Here is a 22,686-nt window from a genome sequence, read left to right on the forward strand (position 1 = left end):
CATTTGTACGATGAGAGCAGATGATTTGTTGACGACCGTCAAACTTGAAATTGGGCTACACTCTAAAATGAGTCATGGGGCTCAAAAATCGGGTCAAAAAACATGCTCAAATCATACAGTGTATACCCAGCTTACATGAAGTTTGAAAGATGGGAGTGTTCACAGGGAGAGACTAATGATTATGGGAGTTGTAGGACCCAGAGTTTCTAGAGCTTGGCTCAAACTAGGGACTAAAAGTCAGGGTTTTGACCTTTTTATATTTAATATGTGACTTGTGAGTCCCCAAACCTCATTATAATGGAGTGATAAATAGCTGTACTCCTTTATTGTACTCCTTTATTTTGTTTTTTTAAAGAATTGTGAGCATGTCATGTACTTAAAGAGTTGCTTTTCTGCACCAACCTTCAGAATTGTCACCAGCCATTTTTATGTTTATGTCTTTGATCATCATCATCTCTTTCTCCCTGCCTGTCTCCGTCAGAGTCCGGTTGGCGACCTGGACGACAGCGGCGCGGTGGACGTGGCCGGTCAGCCTGGTGGTCCCGAGGGCAGCGGGACGGTGTTAACCCCCCTGCAGCCGATGTCGCCCCAGCGGCAGGCTCTGCTCAGCAGCCGCTGCTACCAGCTGAGCGAAGCCGACTGCTGGGACCTGCCCGTCGACTACACCAAGATCAAACGGCTGGGAGACGAGCAGGACCACAAAGAGGTAACAGGAAGGTCTACGTCACCCTGCAGAGTTCAGAATCAACAGATCAGAGTTCAGTTTGCATTTTAACAACCACAGAGGTGCCTTAGCTCACTTTCCAAATTAGCTAAATTACCGAATAGAATCACAGACAATGTGTATGTATGTTTTGTCACTGAACAAGTCAGTTTACATGCTTGAAAATTAAGGTAACAAATCCTCTACAAAACGCTGTGAGTTTGACCTGGATGGAGGAACTTTGTGGCTGTTAGCTCGTGGTTTTACCCTTTGTTGATGATGTTTGGTGATAATCAGTCACTCACAGACTGGACTTGATTTGTCGTTTCAAATTTGTCGCTGATGTGGTTGACTTGTTTCTCGGATTCTGACTAGAGCTTGAGATCTGTGCCTGAACCCGATGGGACCCGGCCGGACCCGACAAGTTTGGGTCGGGCCTTATTTCTCACATAGTTCACAGGCTCACGGCTGGTTCGGATTGTACTATATTTATTTATTTATTTGCATTTTTTTCCCCCAATTTAGTCGTTGCCAGTTCCAGTTTCCTGCATGTATTGTTTCTGTCACTGAAAACTTCTACTGTTTGGTGCACAGAAGGAAGCTTGTCAAGAAAAATGTTGGGCTGTAATCGGGTTTGGGCTAAAAATATGTCAATGAGGTTTGGGACGGTTTCGGACAGAATTCTGTCGGCATCTGGCCTTGATGGTCTCAACTTTTCAGGCACAATTAAGGCGCTAAGTCTGACAAAATTTCCTTTGGAATCTGTACTGATTGGTTCATAAAACTCAGATTGACCTATGAATTAGCTTCAGCAGCACTGCTAACTGAGCTTGAATTGTCTGTTTGCCATGCCACGCGCCATAAAACACGGTTCATGATCATCATTAACTCTTTCACTAGTCAAGGACCCTCATGTTTTCATTCATTAATTGCAAACAGATATGTTGAGTTCACCTTCCACTAAACACATGAGCATGTTCTATGAATACACTCTTTTAACACACTGTAAATGCTCTTTTAGGTGCTGTAAAAATCCAGTGTGCAGAACTTATTCTTCACTAACATGGACAGTGAAAGTTCAGGATTTACACAATTTCTAACTTTGAAGTTAGTTTATAAAGTTGACAGTTTTCCCTTGGAAGTCTGAAATTTCTCTGCAGCTGATATCATCATCGTGCAGCTCACAGTTCAAAGTTTACAGGTGTCATATGATCAAATCTAAAGTACCTCAGAATGAATGGACTTATTTACACTGACAGACAAACAGATTGGCAAAGAGGCAAAGAGATTTAACTCTGAAACCTTAAAACCACCTTAAAGTTTTTATTTGAAGATTAATGTAACATACGTTTAATAAGACATGAAAGTTAAAATACTGAATCATTTTTAGATCAAATTGAACTTGTTCATGCTCCACACTCTGCCCTTACAGTTATGATTAAGGGCTTTAACCACCTAATTTAATATTTAGGCAGCCTGTCCCCTAATCATGGCAAGTAAGGATAATTTGAAGCATGAAATTGAGAGATTTAAAGAACCCAGAGTTTATATTAAAGGGTGCGTGCATAGATTAAGAGATGATTACGCTTTATAAGCTGTTTAAAGGGATGCTGGTCCCCTGATGCATAGCAGAACAGGACTGTAGTGAAGTTGTGGGCTTATTTTGCGAGGGCGGACTTGTGCTCGCTAGTATGCATAATTTTTGCATCACTTTACATACATAAGAGGGAAATTTGTGAGTTTGGAAAGGTCCACAATGTGTGTATGTACACCTTCACCAACCAAAGGCATGAAAACTGCACAGAGCGACGGAGTTTGGCAAAGTTGTGCATCGCTGCTGAGCCAAATAGTAAGAAAAGGCCAAAGACAAAGATAGCTGCTGTAACAGAAGCTGAAGGAAATAAAATATGTTGACTGAGTTTTAAAAACTTTGATATAAAAGAAGAAAATGTGTCGGTCGGTGCAGAGAGGGAGTTTAAATGTTCTAAATGATAATCAGGCAGCATGAAGCTCATTTTAATCAGATCAGGACCTGTTTTTATCAAACGTCTGAGAATTATTACACTTTTTTAACTTCAACTTTAAAAAAAGTTCTTTGCTGAAAGAGAAGAATACGACACATTTTCAAGTGACTTATTCGTTATTACTTACAACTAAGTGTTCAAATTTTAATTTTATTTTATTTTGTGGGTGAATTTTGTTGTTGTGTTTTTATTTGCTGCGAAATTGTAAAGCACTTTGAGCTGTGTTCTGTGCATGAAAGTTCATTCATTCATTCATTTATTCATTCATTCACACGTCTGCTCAGAGGCTAGAACAACAACAGGATTTTTTGGAGATTGATGCAGCAGCTTTTCTAAAAACGGTTATATTTTTAGGCATCATTTGCAATGGAATTGTGCGAACAAGTGAAAATTGCAAAAAAAAAAAGTTGATTTTTTTTTTTTTTTATAATTCTTTAAAAATCAACAGCACCTTGTTCTGGTGAGAATAAAACCACACTCTGTTCTAAGTAACCTCACCAAAAAGGCCCAGGATTATAAAATAGTAAGTGCACAGAGCGTTGCTAAATGTCGAGAACAATGACAAACATTGTGTTCTTTTCAGTACCTGTGCCAAATTTAAAAAAGAATAAAACATTTCATCGAGTCGTACAGGCATGATTTCGTGCGGGGGACTGCTCATGATTGGTGGACCTCGCAGGAAGCTACAATAATTGGTCAAATTTCATGAAAAGTTGCTTTGATTGGACAGAATGCGAGGTTGTGCAAAGAGATTTGTTGAAATTGTATTAATTGTTGCAGTCACAACACTGGGTACTTTACAGTGAGCAGTAAATTAACATTTCAGACACTTTATCATCATTTGCATCATTATGTACGTATGTGACTTTATACATATACAATCTGGACACTCAGATAAACTGAGGAAAGTAAATTGTGGTGCTCTACATTGCAAAGACGCAACCAGAGGTTTACTTGTTGTCTGAAATTCTTACATTTTACTCAGTGATATGTTACTCTGCAAAACACAAGACTGATTTTAGACATACAGTACATATGAGGAAGATATATTTTATCTAGTAATATCAAACCAGATACAATATGTTTAGTAGAAATGTGTAATGTCAAACTTAAATGACAAAATGCAACTGTTAGTGAATCTGAAATCTTCCATGTATTGTTTAAAAACCTTGCAAGATTTTACATGAAGACATCCAAATAAAAAACAGAACAAAGAACATTTATATAATTGTATTTATTTATACATATAAAGCCTGTTTTTATAAGACATGTTAAAATATGCACTTAACTTATAAACAACAAACGTAATGTTTATTTGATTCATACTTAATTCTTGTAATTATATTCTATGACAAAAATGCAAAAGTGGTTACTTCCATGAACTGAAAAAAGTAAAACTCATTTTCTCATTCTAATGATTGAAAATTCTTAGTTTATTCATTTAAACAAAACTGTCTAATTTATGTTTCGGACTCAACCTATTTTTTATTTATTTCAGATTAAACTAAACTGTTTTAATTTTTTCAGTGTGAGTAAACCTTAATATGAGACATAAAAGTCTTATAAGACATACAATACATATGAAATATAAACATTTAGTATTGGAGTTTTGTTTCTATTGTTTCCGTATGGGCCATACAGATGATAAAAAAGTGATTTCAGACTAAATCACCTTTAGTTTTGTTGTTGTTTGCAGACATGATTAAAATCCTCTGAAGCAGTGTTTGAAAAAGTAGAACTAAAGGGGAAGAAAAGAAAGAAAAATGGTGTAAAATCCTATCAAATCAGTCATGAAAACTGCCTTATTCTGAATTAAAAATAAACCTTCAGTTTCTCCAAACCAGGGGAGACTCTGACAGGAAACTCTTGTGAGAGACTCTGGACCTTCTCATAAACCTAAGAGCATTTTTAAGTCAGAAGAAATTTGATAAGTAGCTTCTGTTCTATAGTTTGTGAGTAAAGGGAGACGGGTTTTACTTTCAGTAGTTTGGTAAATAACCGTGGCAGAGAGGGTGGCTGCAGCCCCCTGTCCTGCAGGCTCAGTGCGCTCTCATGTGGTCAGAAGCGGCACTGCGTCTGAGCTGCAGCAGCTCTCTGACTGAACGCTCGAGGAGCTCGGAGCACGGTGCATTAAAATGCTGAATTACACCTCTAATACATAAGTAAAACATGATAGATCATCTGCACGCTTTAAATCCTCACAGATCTGATATCACACAGAGCAATCCATGCAGCAAATTGCTACATTTGCCTCGTTGGATTCAGAGCGGCGAAGTGAAAGGTTTTAATCAGGAGAGTAATTGCGTTTGTTAATGAAGCACGACATTGCAGAGGAGGCCGGAGCCCGGAGCTCGCAGGCTGATGGGATTTTCTCCAGACAGTCCTGAACGATTTCTCCTCCCGACTGAGGAGGTGTGATGTGTGGACTGCAGAGCAGACTGCAGCGCTCACAGCCACTGAAGCTCCAACTGGTGCAGAGGGAGAGAGGACTGGTTAACTGGTGCGGATTTATTTCACTGAAGCTTCAGCATGAGGAGGAAATAATCAAATGATACAGGAAACACGAGGAAAGATGCTTGTTCTCACCTGCAGTTGATTTTACAGACACTGCATGGGAGAGGAACATTGAAAATAATAAAATCAGCACACAGACAAGTTCATCTGGTGTGTGTTCATCAACCACACAGCAGAGATCTCTCTGTTTTCATTGATTTATTTACAATATTTGTCCCATAAAGCACAAATTAACTGCTTAAAAAGATGATGGAAAAAAAATTGATGGTAAGGCTTGCCTGTGTTTTAGACACTCTTATTTTATTAACACAAATTAAATGTCAACAACACAAAGAAAAACAGATTCTCAAATATAATAGTGAGATTTTCAGACTGTCTTATTATTTAATTGCTCATGACTTTTTCATATTGTTATTATAACATATTTCTGTGGTTTATAAATTGCCAGAAAACAATTAAATAATTAATAATAATGTAAAAATTGTAATTTTCTGGGGCCCAGTGTCATGTTTAGTCCGACCAATAATCAAAAACCTAAATATTTTCAGTTTATTATCATATAAGATTTAAAAAAAAATCAGAAAATACTCACAAAAGAGAAGCCAGAAACTTGAAATACGTGGCATTTTTGCTTGAAAAGGACCAAAATGATGACTTCAATATTAAAATAAATAGTTGTTGATTATTTTTCTGTTGATCATAATTAAAATCATAATTCAGCTTTGAGATATAATTATTAGTTCCTTGTCATTGATAAGATAAGAATAAAAATGGAGTCTGAACATCATCATTTCAAGGTTCTTAATAAATTCTGAACTCCCCATGAAACACTGTGATACATTTTAATCATATCGATTATCAGAAAAGCTGCTAAATCACACTTGGTGCAGTGAATTAACACCAAACCAGAGCTGGTGATTTTTCTTAACACGACTAGAAGGAATTTTTAACCGGTGATGAAACAAACAGCCTCTATATGATCAAACAAAACCATCAGTGAGAAGAAGTTATTTCTATATAATTATTCTTAATGTCAAGACTTTCTGATGGTCAATTAAGTATTTATCAGTCTCAGTAATAAAAGTAGAAAATGAATGTTTGTAAAGATTTCAGACAGGATATCATTACGCTACACTGAGAGGTATTAATTTATAGGAACACAAAATACACAGACATAAAAAGCAGAATAAAGCCTACATAAGAAAAAAATCAAAACTGCATGTCCATTTATTGGACAAAACAGATATGATCCTATGACCTGTGGTTCAGTACTGTTCTTAAAAAAAAACACGTAAAATATCTGTAAATATCTGTTAAAAGTAAAATGTTTTGAAAATTAAAAATTTACCAGTGCCTCTTTTCAAAACAAGCAGGCAAGAGAGTGAAAAAATGAGAAAAACACTAAAAGAAATAACTTAATAAGATGAATATTCTTTTTTTTCATGTGGACAAACCAACTTATCTTCTGCGTCTCAAATGGAAACATACTGTATTATATATTGTCGAGTTGTATTTTGTGTGAATATGTGAACGTTGAGCCTGTAGTGATATGTTGTAGTCTGCTTATTTCTCGTCCCTGCACCAGAGCGACGAGCTGGATCCCTTCCAGGAGCTGCTGGACGAGCAGCGCTACCCGGCCGAGGTCACCATGCCCAGCCCCAAACACCACAAGTACCCGCCCTGCAAGGAGAGCAAGAAGGAGCTCATCACGTAAGACTCAGCCATACGTCTAACTTATTACACACGATGCTGTAATGAACTTCAGTTTATCGTCCCTTCATGGGAAACTGGCCTTTGAGACGTACAATACATAGTAAACAAAGTCAAACACATCTACAAGAGGAGGAGGAACAAATTAATAACCTGTTTGTTTCTCTTTTCCTCCTGCAGGTTGTCAAGCTGCCAGCTGGCCGACAAGAGCATCCGCGGGATGATGACGACCAACGCACAAGAACTCAAGTGAGTCTATGCAGTTTTGAACTTATTCGCAGCAGAGCTGCAGTCAAGACCACCGAACAAGACGACGACGTCTGAGCAGTTTGGAGCCTCGGATGGAGTCTGAAACTACAAACCTGTGCTCATTCGGTATCCTCACCTGACCTCCTGTGGCGCTGGTTAATCCTTGTGTTTGTTTGTGCCTCAGATGTCCGACCCCCGGCTGCGATGGATCTGGACACATCACCGGAAACTACGCCTCCCACAGGAGGTACAGTAACCACAGTAACCACAGCTACAACTGCCTGCAGCCTCGCATGCAACCGCAACAAAAACATTCAGAGCTTCACTGTAGACGTTTATTTTTATTTGTCTTCGGTCCTGCAGTCTGTCCGGTTGTCCACGAGCCAAGAAGAGTGGCATCAAAATCCTCCACAGCAAAGAGGACAAGGACGACCAGGAGCCAATCAAGTAAGGTTTCTGAGAGGCTTCGTAGCTTTGATATGAAGCCTGGGACGTTTCGGGGGAGAACTGTTAGAAATCCTTCCTTCTTACAACTTATTTCATTACCTCAGGTTACTAAATTATACACTCTACTTTCTTAATTTGCCTCCACACCTCTAATTAATGGAGGACATGATAATACTTTCATCACATCCAGTCACATCGTTTGGTTTCTCAGCTGAAACCTGAAGTATCTCAGTCCAAAATAAAAAATAAATAATACACACGCAGTCTTTGGAGAGGATATTGACAGAACAAACAGAAAGTGTATAATAACTTAAAACCATTCATTTAATAAGTTATTAATAAACTCATCTGAGAGCAAAGTATAACTTTTTTGACTACTTGAGCTCAGTAAAGAAGCTGTTTTATCATCATCTTTTAAAATTGATTAATTACACGTCCAAATATGAACCATGAACATGTAAAGAGCCACTCGTAGTAATGATTCTGGTGATGTTTCTGGAAGTCTGATGGATCGAAGTCTCGTTTTTAGCTTTTGTTTTGGTCTCCACCAACTACAGAGAAAGATATCTGGGCCGCCACTCCTCAGCGCTACACAGATTGGGGAAGTGAGATCTGATAATGGTCAGTTGAGACGCACGTTGAGAAGATCTGTTCAAAAATGCCCAGCATTAAATCACATGTTTTGTCTGATCAACAGTCAAAAACCCAAAGATATTTAGTTTACAATGACGTAAAACAGCGGAAGGCAACAAATCTTCACATTTTAGAAGCTGGAACCAGTGATATTCTGGATTTTTTGCTTTATAAATGACTTAAATAATAAATAGGTTTTCAAAATTGTTCTCTATAATAATTAGTGTAGTTATGAATATAAAAACAAAATATTTAGCCCTGCAACAATTAATGAATGGATTAGTTGTCAACTATTAACTATTTTGATAAGTGATTAATAGGTTTGTGTAATTTTTTTTAAGCAAAAAAAAGTCAAAATTCTTTGATTCCAGCTCTTTAAATGTGAATATGTTCTGGTTTCTTTACTCCATCTTTGGGTTGGGGACAGATTAAGTGTCAATGAAAAGTTTTTGTTTGTTTGTTTGTCTGAAAAAGTAAATCAAAATTTCTGCTTTGTGTATAAAACCATTTTTCTAGCTTCATATTTGCTGGGGTGTAAATGGAACGTGCAGCAGCCACGTTACGGTGATGCCTGTCATGACGTTGACAGATTCATCCGTCTACTTTCTCTTAAAATGCTGCCTGTGTGCGCTGACCTTTCTAACTTTAGGAAAGAATATTTTAGAGAGGAGCTGTGGTCAGTCCTCCACTTCACCTCCGGCTCCCAGCAGGCCGCGTCCAGCAAAGGTTAGCACTAGTGAGCGTTTGACATTTGCGTTAAAGCGGAGCCATAATGTTAAGCCAATACGACCTTGTGAATAAGCTAAAGTTCAGCCGGTGTCAGTCTGCAGCCAGCTGTTGCTGCCACCTCTGTTCCGTCCGCCATCATCATTAACAGTGAAATTATAATTAAGCTTAACCTGAGCTCGGCTGGGGAGCGGCCCGCTGACGCTCGGCTCATTCTAATCAGCCCAAATGTCACCGCGAAGGGCGTTTTGGGATGCAGGAGGCAGAGCGGAGTGTCTGCGAGCTGAGGAGGTGTCATCTGCAGAGTGAGGGGTGTCTGTCCTGCTCATGGTTACACCTCTGTGGCCTGGAGGCCTTGCAGGGGACGAGGGGAGGAGGAGAAGGGGGGTGTAGGTGAGGAGGTGAGTCGTGACTCTGTGAATCCTTCATTAACAGAGTCCCGAACAGACTGGAAGTGGACACTTTTTAGAAGACTGCACCAGTTTTTCATGTTTTAGTGCAATAAATGGAAGTTTAAATGGAGTTCTGGTGGCATGTGAGGCAGCAGGTATCAAACAGAACATATATACAGATAATTAAATTTAGAATATAATACATACAGTCACATTGCAGTGTCCGCTAGGTACGTTTTCCCCAGGAAACAAGATCAACCTCCTTGTTGCTAGCTACACGCTGAAAATGCCAAATTAGCACCTGGGACGCTAATTGTACAACAAGCTAACAGCACTTCTCCAGCGCTGAGCGCTGTGGACAGAGGTCTGGCTATGGGAGACTAAAGCTGGGTTAGCATGGCTCTTATCTCCACTCTCCTCCTCCGCTCCTGGTGTGGTCTGCAGCGGTGTATCCGGCTGATCTGGCTGGGTGGTTGAAAATGACATGCACTGTTGATCGTCTAAAGGTCCAGTGTTCATTCTTCAATCCAAACCCCACACTTTCTTTTCCAATGACTATGAGTGTTTTTCTGTCGTTGGTAATATGACAAAAATGTAGTGAACTTTAAACGAGGTTGCAGCATCTGTATGTGTCACTGTCGCATTTAGCTGATTAATTAAATATTTTATTTTGAGCTTTTTTACAGCTTGTAAGTGTTGGAAAAGACACTAGAGAACCTTTTCTGTTTATTAGTCTTTATTGCTGTTGGTATTTTGTTTATGTGCAGCTCCAGGGTTGTTACTGTGGACTACAGCATACTGTGTTTGTTCTCCCTCTCAGGTGTCCGGTGCCGGGCTGTGATGGACAGGGTCACGTGACGGGGAAGTACGCTTCCCACCGCAGCGCGTCAGGCTGCCCCTTGGCGGCAAAGAGGCAGAAGGACAGCTACGTCAACGGCTCGCAGTTTGTCTGGAAATCTGGCAAGACGGACGGCATGAGCTGCCCGACCCCGGGCTGCGACGGCTCAGGACATGTCAGCGGGAGCTTCCTGACCCATCGGAGGTGGGTGTGGCTTTGTGTCACATCAGTTTTTTGATTTTTCTTCTCTCTGTTTTACTTATACATATTGAAAACTTACCTCAGCTCTGTGATGCTTATCCCGATGATCATTTTGCAGCACACCACGTGGCTTCAATTCATTTCTAAAATTGAAATCAACCAGCACAGATTTGCAAACTTGCAGCAGACTGATAATCCATCACAGTCGTCACCTCGTCAATATGTGTGTGTTTTATTCCAGTCTTTCCGGTTGTCCCCGTGCCACCTCGGCCATGAAGAAGGCCAGGATGAGCAGCGTGGACATGCTGACAATCAAGCAAAGAGCAAGCAAAGGTCAGAGTCAAACTCTATCCCTACCCCGAAACAGAAAAACAAACATTTATCTGAATCAAATTAAAAGTTGTTTGTGTTTTTAGGCATCGAAAATGATGAAGAAATCAAACAGCTGGATGAAGAAATCAAAGATCTGAACGAGTCCAACAATCAAGTGGAATCAGATATGATAAAACTGAGGACACAAGTAAGACAAGTATAGAATAAATGCATATATGGATCCCTGATTCAAATTCAGTGTGGGACGTTTGATGCATCTCTCCCACTCGTTTCCTGTCATCTCTCCATTAAATTATCACCATGCTGATAATTTATTTCCTCGTCTGGTAGATCACCACCATGGAGACCAACCTGAAGTCCATCGAGGAGGAGAACAAGGTGATCGAGCAGCAGAACGACTCGCTGCTGCACGAGCTGGCCAACCTCAGCCAGTCGCTCATCAACAGCTTAGCTAACATCCAGCTTCCACACATGGTAAGAAAGGAGTCAGCTGCACCTTTACAAAACCAGCCTGAGAAGAATGGTTTGTTAACGCTTTTATTTTTTACAGTCTTATGCTTAAATAGAACCTTTTTAAAATCTTTATATATACAATAAGCTTATAAAGTAATGTTTTATTTGTCTAGATTTTGTCTTAGGATAATTTCAGACAAATTATCTTAAATTGGAAGGTAAATTGACTTACTCAAAGAAGAAACCTCATCTGTTTATCATAATATTTTGAAGAATGACTCACAAAATTTAAGAAATAAATGTAACAATTCGCAAGAAAAGAACATTTTATTTTGGTAGGTAATAAGTGGTTTGTAGTTAGTTGGTTAACTAGGCTACCCACCCAATAAGAGCATGTTCATATTTCTTATAACAGTTGTTAGAAGGAGAGGCTGTCATGACTCACTGGCCACCCCTGCGCAGGATACCTTGTGGGAAGTCCCGCCTCTACTCTGCCTCTGATTGATTACGCCCCTCCAGGCATCTGCTAAATGCTAATGTTTGCCTAGCCACGATGCTAACCTTTGCTCCAGTGTTTTCAGTGTTAAGAAGCTCCACAAACTGGCACAGCAGCAAGCTAGCACCTGCAGGGATCGCTAGCTAGCTAGCTGGCCAGTTTCACGTGAACTTCTACAGATCCTTAAAAAGTCTTCAACAGTCTAAAATTCAATAATCTGAATTTTAGGCCTTAAAATGTAAATATGCTTTTTTACAGGTCTTAAAAATTAATTGAATTATGATGTTAATGTCACTTATATAAACGTGCATTGATTCAGTTTGCTTTTAACTAAGTTTTTGGGTAATGTCAGGGGTGCAACGGATCACAAAAGTCATGATTCACGTCATATCACGGTTTTGAACCGCGGATCGGATCAACAAAAACTTTCCCCATGAGTAACAGCGAATCAACACTGAAACCTGTGTCACAGACGGAGGAGAGACTGCAGCTGCTCCGGTGAGCTGAGCAGAGCTGTGTGTCAGAGTTAAGGCAGCAGATATCGCTGAAGTCACAATTAACATCATCACAATCTTATGGTCTATTTCTATGATGACAAGCATGCACAGTACACTGCCTCACAGAGATCTGCTGCACAGTAAAACAGTTTACATCTGTCATGTCTTCTCACTGTGCCTTTAGACAGAAATAGGTCTTAAACTACATTCATTATGGTCTTAAAAGTTTTAAATTTGACTCGTTGAAGCCTGCAGAAACCCTGTAATTAAAGTAGCTGCAACAAAAACAAGAAAAAAGTGATCTGCTGTGGCTGAGACACTTATTACTTATTTTATCTGAAGGAGCTTCTGTCAGATGTTTGTTTTACATTTAACAAACTAACTTTGTTTCCTGCTTTATTTTAAACACTGAAATCTCTTTGTGGGACAGTAAAGATTTTAATCCAGGGAGGTGTAAAACTCGTCTCCAGCATTTTTTTCTGTAGCGACACTCAGGTTTTTTCCTCATCTGCTTCTTTCTGTTCACCACCTTTTTTTCCCAGCAGTCCATGCTGTGCTTCTTCTGTGCTTTACAACGCCTCACAGAGTTTCACATAAAGGAAACAGCCCCGTCTTTTTTTTTGTTTTTTTCAGTTTCAGTGAAGTGCTCATGGCTGTTTTGACGTCATGTTGTCTCAGTGTAGAAAGAAGACTGGGGCTAATTGGATAATCTCTCTCTGAGCAGTATGAACCCGAGTTGCTTGATAACTGGACTCTTAGCTTCCTGTCCTTCCATTCATGTGCGGGATTTGCTTCATATCACACTGTAAGAAAAGATGTCCGTCTTAACAAGGAATTTGATCTTTATCCCTTCTAAAACAACCTGGAAATCTTGCGTCAGAGTGGAAATTTTCACATTCAAAACGTTAGAATTGGTAGAATTTTCTTGTTTCCAGAAGAATAAACTACTGAAGGCTCTATTCACACTGCAGGACCTCGTTCTTGGATCCAAATTAGTGGTCAAATCTGACTTTTTACTTATGTATAATAGGATATATAGGCACATAGTTGTATCTATAGAAATATGTGAACTAAGAAAACTTCCAACGATGTCACATCCAGTTTTGTTTCAGTACAGTTAAATGGTAACTTGAGTATTTTTCAATCTGGACTGTATTTTCCCATGTTTTTGTGACAAAGGGCTCTATTATAATCCTCTGATGATGAAATGTACGTCACACGGACCCTAAGGACCCTCACACACTCATGGATGCAGAAAGTATTATACTGTCTTAATGGGAACAACCATTTTTGAAACTGGTCCAGATTTGAGACCACTGCAGCGATCTGGTTTGGTCGAAATAATCCCTGAATTCACAGAGTTTGATTTGTTAAAATATCAGGAGAAAAGGCGTGAACAGCCAGAATATTTTCACACCCAACTCTGTGGCTTTAGGGTTTATTTTGACCATTTATTTATTTTGGTGCTTGTTGAAACAGCAGAAAGACAAACCAAGATGGTTTTGGTGAGTTTTAGTTTGTTTCTGTCGACCTTCAACCTTGAAGTTTGCTTTACAATGATAAAAGTTTCTCTAAATGGAGTCTGATGGATTTGGCAAAAGCTGTTTGTGGTTAAACAAAATGTGTCTTACTCTCGGATGTACATGGATGTACTTCTTCATAAGGATTACATTGCAGCCTGTGTCATGGCTGATGGTCGGAGCAGACTTGCTCAGTGCTGGACCAGTTTCAAACTGTTGTCTCCCTTAGTTGCTTAGGACCCTGTCTTCTACACAGTACAAAGCAGCACACAGCTCAGCGCAGCTGTTTGCTATTTTCTGATGGACGCAGTTGTCATTGTCCCACTGTGTAGGTAGCAAAACACTTGCGTCCATCTGTCCCCCCATGGGCGTGTTGATCATAAAATGAAGTGTTGTCAGGTGCTTTACTATCTTGAGCAGCAGAAGCCGACTGTGCCATTTACAAACAAAAACCTGGTCTAAAGTCAGTGGCGCAGGATTTTGCGCATTGCGCACTGACTTTAAACCAGATCCTCCTCACAACGCCCCTGCACTCTGCTTCTAGAACACTGCAGTTAATCTGTGGTTCATAAAAATTAACAAATAGGATGAAGCTGTGTGACACTGTGCCTTTTTACGCACAGCAGCTGTAACTTAACTGATTGTTTAAATCTGACAGGATCAATCGGGATCTGATAATTAATGATCTGTGTTCTTCTACACATCCAAAAAGTCTCAAACTTAGTTGAAGTTCATACAGTAAAATTGTTTGGAGTAAACAGCCGTCGTCCTGATAAATCCTGACTTCCATCAGAACTGTCTAAAAGACTTTCCTCTTTAGACTTTCCTCTGTCCTGTCTGTTTCTACAACCCCTTGGCGCCTTGCGCCTTACTTTGCGGCCAGATTATGCAGCATTTAAATAAACCTAAATAAGGCCCTTAGTTACAGAAATATGGGAAGATTGAGTCCAGGTTGAAAGAATAAGTTACCAGTCTGAGCTGAATTAGAGGAGTGACATTTTCTGTTTTTATTTTCGTTGTTGTGTTGTTATTTCAAGTACAGCAACGCTGAGAAATTTCAATTTGTGTTTTTTGTTTTTCCACTGATCACATCGGAGTTAAAAAAAAAAAGATTCGGGAAACTTTCAGCTGCAGTGTGAACAGATCTGGAGGAGAAATGACTTGCCAAGGTGGACGTTGTGTTGTTTTTTTCTCGGTGTAGCTTATGAAGCCTTGTGACCGCCGCCGTGTGTCTAGCGGGCTAATAGACTTCTCTGTACACCCTCTCCTGTAGAGATCGCTGCCACAGAAAGAGGCCCCAGTAAAGCATAACTGCTGTTTACAGATGCCTCCCAGAGTAAGAGATCCATTTATCCTTTATCCAATTATCCTTCTCTTCTGCACTGTCATCCTCCCCTTCCTGTAACTCCTTTAGCCCACTGTGGCGTCCGCACATCACAACTAACCGTTTATACTGCAGTATACAAGAGTGTAAGTCAGTCATTATTGTATTAATGACAATGACAATAGCTAAACTACCAGTGGAAAAATTCCTGGAAAAAAAACATCAGATGTGATTTGATGCCTTTTAACACTTTTTTCAAATGGCAAAAATGTAAATCACATTTCAGAGAGCCAAGAAACTCTCACCATGATTAACTGACTGAAATAACTGAGACATGGAGCTCTGACTTTATGATACAAATAAGAGGAATATGTTTAGCAATCAACATGAAGTATGATGTTATAGGTCAAATCAAAGCTATGCTTATGGTAGTTTTAGATTTACTTATCTGGAGGAAGAGCTGCTCTGGAATCAGAAATAATCTGACTGGTTGAGTTAAGCTGCAGTTGGCAGGACCCAGTGACTGCAGTGCAACAGTAACGTAAGTGAAACTGAAGTCATGATAATCAAATAAGAGTCAAAGACACGTCAATGACAAAATGAAAGAATGAAATAAAGTTTCATTTTGTGAAAAGGGGGAAAGCAGCATGTGGAGTCAGGGAAATACTGGTTTCTTGTATGTATTGCGATGCAGATGTGAGAGAATCGATTTCTAAATGTTAAGTAATAATTATGATGTTGACGGAGCGAAAAAGGTGTAAAACAGCTGTGAGGATAATGCAGAACCTGAACAGTCTACAGTTTGCACACACAAGAGTTATCAACAGTTAACAGAGAGATGTGCTTCATCTTTGCAGAAGGCAGCGGTTGCAGCCATGGTTTGATTTAGTGTCTAAATAACTGAGTTTGTGAGACTGTCACCTAGAGAGAAAAGTACACAGTATTAAACAACTTCAGCCAACTCTGCGGTGAAGAAAATCACTCTCTGCTCAGTCTGTTTCACCTCAAAAACTTTGTACCTGCTCTGTATCTTGGACTGCGACGACTTTCCTCAGAGCTCTAGGTGCTGCAGAGAGGCTGCTGCTGGAGGCATGAATCTGAATCAAATTGAATTGTGAGATACCAAAGGAATCCCACCTCTAATGAACACTGGCACTGAACATAAATCATGAGGTGCGCAATCTTCTAATATAGATGGATAATAATGAAAATTTTTAGAGCTGAGAAAACACAAAAAAAGCAGTGGGCCTAAAATTGAGCCCTGAGGAACACCACATGTAAAACTAACTCCTCCAAACAAACAGAAATCATGACCTCTCCAGTTTAACACTAACACCTGTTGTCTTTACCTGCTGAGGTTGAACTCAACCAGTAAGATTGGTTTTTCAAAGCTGCTCTGTCTCTGAGAAACATGTAAATGATCAAAACTCCCAATCGGCTAAGCAGAGTTGAATTACCAGTTGTGTCTCTTTCATCCGCCCATTGACCTCCCATTGGTTTTTAACATCCTGATTTTGTCTCCATATGCTAAACATTAACCTTCCATCTGTCCACAAGCTAACCATCCCTCTCCTGATTTTTGCATGGTTTGCAGTTGCATTGCGTAGACCTTCACAGGCTGAAGTATGGATTTGGATAATAGTATTAAAATGTAATAAAAAGGAGTATCTAAATTTTTATTTTTATTTTAAATTTTTTGTTACTGAGCCATGCTTTCCTGATAGTGTTCCTTTCCTCCCTTGCTGCCCGCCTGTCTTTTCCCACAATGCTCTGTAGAAAATATACTGACTGGCTACAAACACGCTTCCTCTAATGCCTCTGATTGTCTGTTTCTTCGTGGGTTTCTTTCCCCTCACAGGAGCCAATGAATGAACAGAACTTTGACACTTATGTGAGTACGTTGACAGACATGTACACTCACCAGGACCAGTACCAGAGCCCGGAGAACAAGGCGCTGCTGGAGAACATCAAACAGGCCGTTCAGGGTATCCAGGTGTAGCCCTGAATGAGGCCGAAAATAACAAATGCAAAGCAAAAACAACAACAAAAAAAGGTCAAAAAGAGGGTAATCGGTTGTTTTTTGCTGCTGTAATCTACCATAGTTCTTTTATTTCTTCTGCTGTTATGCTCTCAACTCCATGGGTATCTCTTTTTTTATTCTTTTGATTGTTGTTGCCTTGCTTTGAAAAACAATTACCAACGTTTTAAACGAACATTCACGTTTTTGTACATTTTCATATGATCTACTATAATGTGATGTACTGTTTATAGCTGCTAATGTATGCACATTCTAGTGTATATGTCTGTATTTATTTCTCGTAAGCTTGAATCATTTTTTTTATTTTAATGCGATTTACATACATGAAAAAACTGGGCGTCACGGGTTTAACGGGGAGCGGAGCGGCGAACGTGAAGAGCAATCACTTTTCGAAAGGCTTTTCTCACGAGCTGGAGGTCGATCAATGAGTGTGAATTCATTCATTTTTGTAATGTTTGAGAGTGGACCGCGCGGACACTAATATTACTGTAAATCTTTAGCTAAAATTTACGAGAAGAACCAACGCTACAAGCGAGAAGATTTCAAACATCATGACACGGAAACTTACTGGTGCAAATCCCATCATCCCCCCTTTTTCGGAGTTGTTTCGTTTCAAACTGTCCTGTTCTGTCGCTTTTCTTTGTTCATGCGAGGAACGAAAGCGGAAAGACCAATGGCTACAGAAAATGTAGGAGACAATCTGCCATTCTGAATTTCTTTTAATCATCAACCTTGACTAGCTAATAGAACAACGTGTCAGCAATATTGGTATGATAATATTAAATCGTTTGTTTAGATATGGGATGCAATCTATATGAAAAAATGTTTGGGTATATGCAATTTCTTATGAATAAAACTAGCAAAGAGCTGATAGATCTTTTTACTAACTATAAATGTATTGCGTTTTGTATAAACCTTTTACTACAATCATGTTTTAGGAAATTGACGCGGGTGAAAGGACTTTGGTTCTGTCATGTTCGACTTTGCACAGGGACACCTTTGTTTCCATGTTTTGATGTTTTTATTGTCGATTAAGAGGCACTTGGCAGGCGAAAGGATTTGTAGATATGATTTTCCTTTCTAAAGGCTGACGGCTCCACTGGACTTACAGGGTCAAACGTCCCCATCCGTCATTGTGTATATTGCACTCGTCCTGTAGAAAAACGTCTTTCCAATCATGCATCTTATTGTCTGAGCCACAATGGGACATGATGCCAGATGACATGATGACCAAGCAAGCAGCACTTTTTTTTTTTATTATCTTTGATTGTTCTTGAAAAGATGAATGAAAACTAGAGCCAGCAGTCGATGTCTGTGCACTGAATTTTACCGACTGAGTATTTGATCTGAATCGGCCTTATACGATGACATTCAGTCTGGAATCTCAGTACTGATGGAGTATGTTTTCTGAACACCGTCGATCATGCATGCACTTTATTGGAGTATGTCAAAGTATTATCACGTGGTAAGTGAAGCAAAAACTGTACAGCGAGTTTGTGGAAACTGTGACTTCGACGAGACTTTGTGCTGGTGATTCCTGTTTGAAAGCAACCTGAAACAAACTTCACTGAGTTGATTTGTTATTTAAAGGAAAACTTCCCCTCTGTTGTCATGTGACATCAAATCCATCTTCAAGAGCTGAACCACACTGACGAGCTTCTGTATGAAACATTACCTTTTGGTGTTCTTCTTAGTATTAGAAATGCTCCTTTTTTAATGTTGAGAGTATAATTTTAAAATATGAATGCTGTGCTGCATTGGTCAATGTGAGACCAATGTGTTTCTTCTCTTCTTTGAAAGCGAGAGACAACTTTATACAATCTGTCAATGGAGAAGTTATGTCTTGTGTCCAGGATTTCTTTTAAAGGTCCAGTATGTAAGATTTACAGGAATTTATTGGCAGAATATGGCAGGAATTGTATATAAAATTGCCCATTTTTGAGAATTGGAACAAATCATGTCCTAAAAAACTGTAAAAAATTATTAATATAATTATTAATACCAACATCCTATTCCAATTTTTTGGTGAAAATCTATTCTTTAAGGATTTATATATCTGTGAAATATATATAATTTATTAAAAATATTTAAAAAATAAAATGGCTGCTCACTATGATAAAATATGATAGATAGATAGATATGTAAAATGAAAAAAAAAAAAGTAATATTTTGTCAACTCCATTTTATGGTTTAATAGCCAAGAGTTTGATCTTTTAAAATATATTTTCCAGTATAATTGAAAAGTAAAAATCAAAACCCGCTCAAGCTACAGTTTTGTCCCATTTCTCAAGAATGAGTAAAGTATGTTTTCATTAGTGTTTGATCCCCTGAAAATAAGAACAGACAAACCAAACACTGGCTCTACAGAGGGACTTTCGCATTTCTCACAAGTTTCAGAACCACCGTAGTTTCTCCTCAACTCTTGGAAAAAGTGTGTGAGGAGAACAGTATTCAGTGAGTTGCAGTTTACAAGCTAATCACTAGATGCCACTAAATCCTTCACACTGGTCCTTTAAATAGACGGCTGACTTATCAGTGCAAAAGATATTTCAGAAAATATCTGAGTCTTTGATAAAAAGTCAGAGGAACAAGTCTGTATACATAAAAGCGTACATACATAAAACTCCCAATGTGCATTTCGTGGACATATCCAATCAGAGAGCTTAAACTTTATGAAACAAGAAGTGGGATCTGAAGATTGTGCATCTTCAATTGATTAACTTTTCAGATTCTGGGTCAATTTTGGATGAATCAGGCAACAATGGCTCTGTCCCATCTGGTTTGTGCTCCATAGCAGTAATGACATGATGGCTCATGTTTATAGAAGTATTCAGAGCCATCTGTCATACCAAACAAAATTAATTAAAACTAAATTCTGAATTGGAAATTTACAGTTGGGAAAAACTACTTCTGGAACCAGCAGCTCCTCCCACTTTGCATCTTGATAATGAAGTTAAGGTTCTGAAAGACTGCGATGCGAAATACTTTTGAAACATTTAAATGGTAATGGTTTCTAAAAAGAAGTCACAACACGAAGAGGTTATCATGATGATACATTATGGGAGCCAAAATTCATCAGTTTGATCAAACTGTCTCTAATATTTCTACTTTGGTTTGACGGGTCAAGTGGAAAAATATTTAATTTTGCCATTTGGGAAAACTTGAATTGAAGTAGCGATCCCAAACTTTTCAAATATATGAAATAGGATAGATTTAAAGTGATGAAGAATATTTTCTGAGAACGCATGAATTCCTGCCACCTTGGGTTTGAATTACCAGCCCAATCTCTTCACTCTGTGTACAGTAACATAAGTAGGTTTGGTAGGTTTAGTTACCCAAAGTACTTTATTAGGTTGAGACAACAAAACTGTTTTGGTAGGTTTAAGATAAGACCATGTTTAGGGTTACAAGTACGATACATATGTCACCTGACGTCAGTGAAGCAAGCTGCAAGACGAAAGTCACATTTCTCACTCTTTAATTTCTACGTCCAAATCCTGGATACTTGGATATGAATCTTAAATTTTTTTCGTGACACTCAGCAAGATTATCAAACCATAGGGCTAGGCAACTAAAACTCTTTAGTTAGGAGAAGATTTTTAAACTCTGGCCTCTTGAACAAAAGTTGGAAGTGCTACATGCCTATCCTTTACTTTCCACCTTGCTACGTATAAGGCATACTATTTTCTTCAATGGCAATGAACATTGGCATTGGATATGAATCATGAGGTGCAGAATGGTCTAATAAAGACTGATAATATGGACAAAGTCTAGGGAAAATACATGTACAGGTTAAAAAAAGAAGTGGGCCTAAAATTGAGCCTTGGGGAACGCCACATGTAAAACTAACTCATCCAAATAAACACCAATGCTTGTTTACTTCACCCGCTGAGGATGAACTCAACCAGTAAGTTAGAGTCCGTTGCATCGCACGTAGCCACTAAAGGGTCACCAAAGAGTGTGACAAAACTTTGGTATTTGGGGACTTGAGAATGAGAAAAAGATGGTCAAACAAGCACAGGACATTTACCCAGCAGGCCAGGGTTTGTATCATCTGTGAAACATACTCATTTTAACCCGAATTGTAATATTTTCCTTAAACTAACCAAGCAGTTTTGTTGCCTAAACCTGACCAAGACGCAACTGTTTCACAACGTTAACCATGTGTTCATTTTTGTTACCGTGACAATGAAGGTCACCTGACTATGGATCTTTTCTCCACAGATGTAACTAGGAAGGACTGCCATATCATTGGACTTTGGCGTATGCCAGTGGTTTAAAACTTTTTGTGTCATCCATTCAAAATAGCCCCGATATCCAACCCAGTCAACAGAGGGAACAAGTAGCCTACTAGACAATCAGAGGCAGAGTGAACGTGAAAAAAAAAAAAAAGACACTAACCAATCAAAGCTTTGATGTGTCAAATCCCAATAATTTCCACCGTCTGCTAACTATGCAAACATTGAAAGTTGGGGTTTGCTTTGATGGAAGTTTCTAAAGGAATATATTATAGAATTTGTCTCTGTATTGGGCAATTCATGTGTGCAAAGGACTGATAAAGTAAATTAAAAATTCATTCAGAACATTTTGTGTCGGTGTATTGCAATAATAATGTATGGTTGTCATAAAATCCAAAGCCATTTAGGAACCACTGTCGCATACACTGCATGTTATTTGAAAGTGTAAAGTCACGTTATTTGTACACAGATTGAAGAGACTGAGTTTGAGTTACACACTTTCCCTCAAGGTATCATCATTTAGCTCCGATGAAGTGTTGTAACAAGCAGATCCAGTAGATACTTATGATGTTACAGTGTGGAAAATATTTTCTAATGTGAAGATATTTAAGGGGAAAAATCGAGTTAATCATCTAGAACTTAAACCAGATCACAACCATTTGATTAGAGACTGTCAGGGATCGACCCCTGAAGTTATCTCGCTGTTTGATATTCTTTAGTTGACTGACACATTTCCACAGGAAAGAAAAACAAACAGTGCTAACGGGGAGTTTTCCTTTAAAGGTGTTTCTTCTTTGGACTTTTGCTGCAAAGCCTCATTCCCTGACTTCACATCTCTGTCCAAAGCTTTGTGTCTGCAGCTTCCTGCCAGTAAACTACTGCATTAGATAGACTGACAGCTTGTATTTTTTATTTAGTCAGTTATTCTTACTGATAACAAAGGAAATGGGAGTTAAAGCACAATTCTGCCACTTAAAGACAGTCAATAGACTAGATATTGTAATATCAGATGTAAAAGCTAAACTGTAACTATTTACATAGAGAATCTCAACACTAACATGTGACATGCTAGAATGCAAAAGAAATCCATATGAATATTTGTGAAATCATCAGTTTATGAAAATGTTACAGTTTTCTTTTCAGCAGTGCATTGATAAGGGGTTTTTATACAACATTCATTTTCTCTCCTTTTACCCCTTTTTCTCTGTTACTCGCAAACTTTCAACGACAGTTTTCTTACCACATGGCATGGGTTTTTGTTGGTATTTTTGCTGTATGTTTAAGGTCACGAGTTGCTACGTGATATTTTAATTTGACTTGTGAAGTTTGTACAATTTTTATCATGCTGGT

At 38.8% G+C, this 22,686-nt stretch overlaps 1 protein-coding gene across 5 annotated transcripts in view; it reads left to right on the forward strand.

Annotated features, from left to right (window-relative positions):
* Window positions 1–19,023, forward strand: part of myt1la (myelin transcription factor 1-like, a) — a 103,716-nt gene extending 84,693 nt beyond the window's left edge. For 2 of the 5 annotated variants that reach the window (XM_084737764.1, XM_084737766.1), the window contains 11 exons: window positions 482–706; window positions 6,800–6,951; window positions 7,132–7,200; window positions 7,385–7,447; window positions 7,564–7,647; window positions 10,219–10,440; window positions 10,679–10,770; window positions 10,854–10,957; window positions 11,101–11,244; window positions 15,010–15,072; window positions 16,919–19,023. In XM_084737764.1, the coding sequence (XP_084593890.1) occupies window positions 482–706; window positions 6,800–6,951; window positions 7,132–7,200; window positions 7,385–7,447; window positions 7,564–7,647; window positions 10,219–10,440; window positions 10,679–10,770; window positions 10,854–10,957; window positions 11,101–11,244; window positions 15,010–15,072; window positions 16,919–17,059 (1,359 nt within the window). In that variant the 3' untranslated portion in view covers window positions 17,060–19,023. The remainder of the gene's footprint in view (window positions 1–481; window positions 707–6,799; window positions 6,952–7,131; window positions 7,201–7,384; window positions 7,448–7,563; window positions 7,648–10,218; window positions 10,441–10,678; window positions 10,771–10,853; window positions 10,958–11,100; window positions 11,245–15,009; window positions 15,073–16,918) is intronic. The other 3 variants (XM_084737767.1, XM_084737768.1, XM_084737769.1) reach the window with 2 other exon arrangements.
* The last annotated feature ends 3,663 nt before the right edge of the window (window positions 19,024–22,686 follow it).

This window comes from Lutjanus erythropterus, chromosome 15, assembly GCF_056507025.1.
Source record: "Lutjanus erythropterus isolate fLutEry1 chromosome 15, fLutEry1.hap2, whole genome shotgun sequence".
Lineage (NCBI taxonomy): Eukaryota > Metazoa > Chordata > Actinopteri > Lutjaniformes > Lutjanidae > Lutjanus > Lutjanus erythropterus.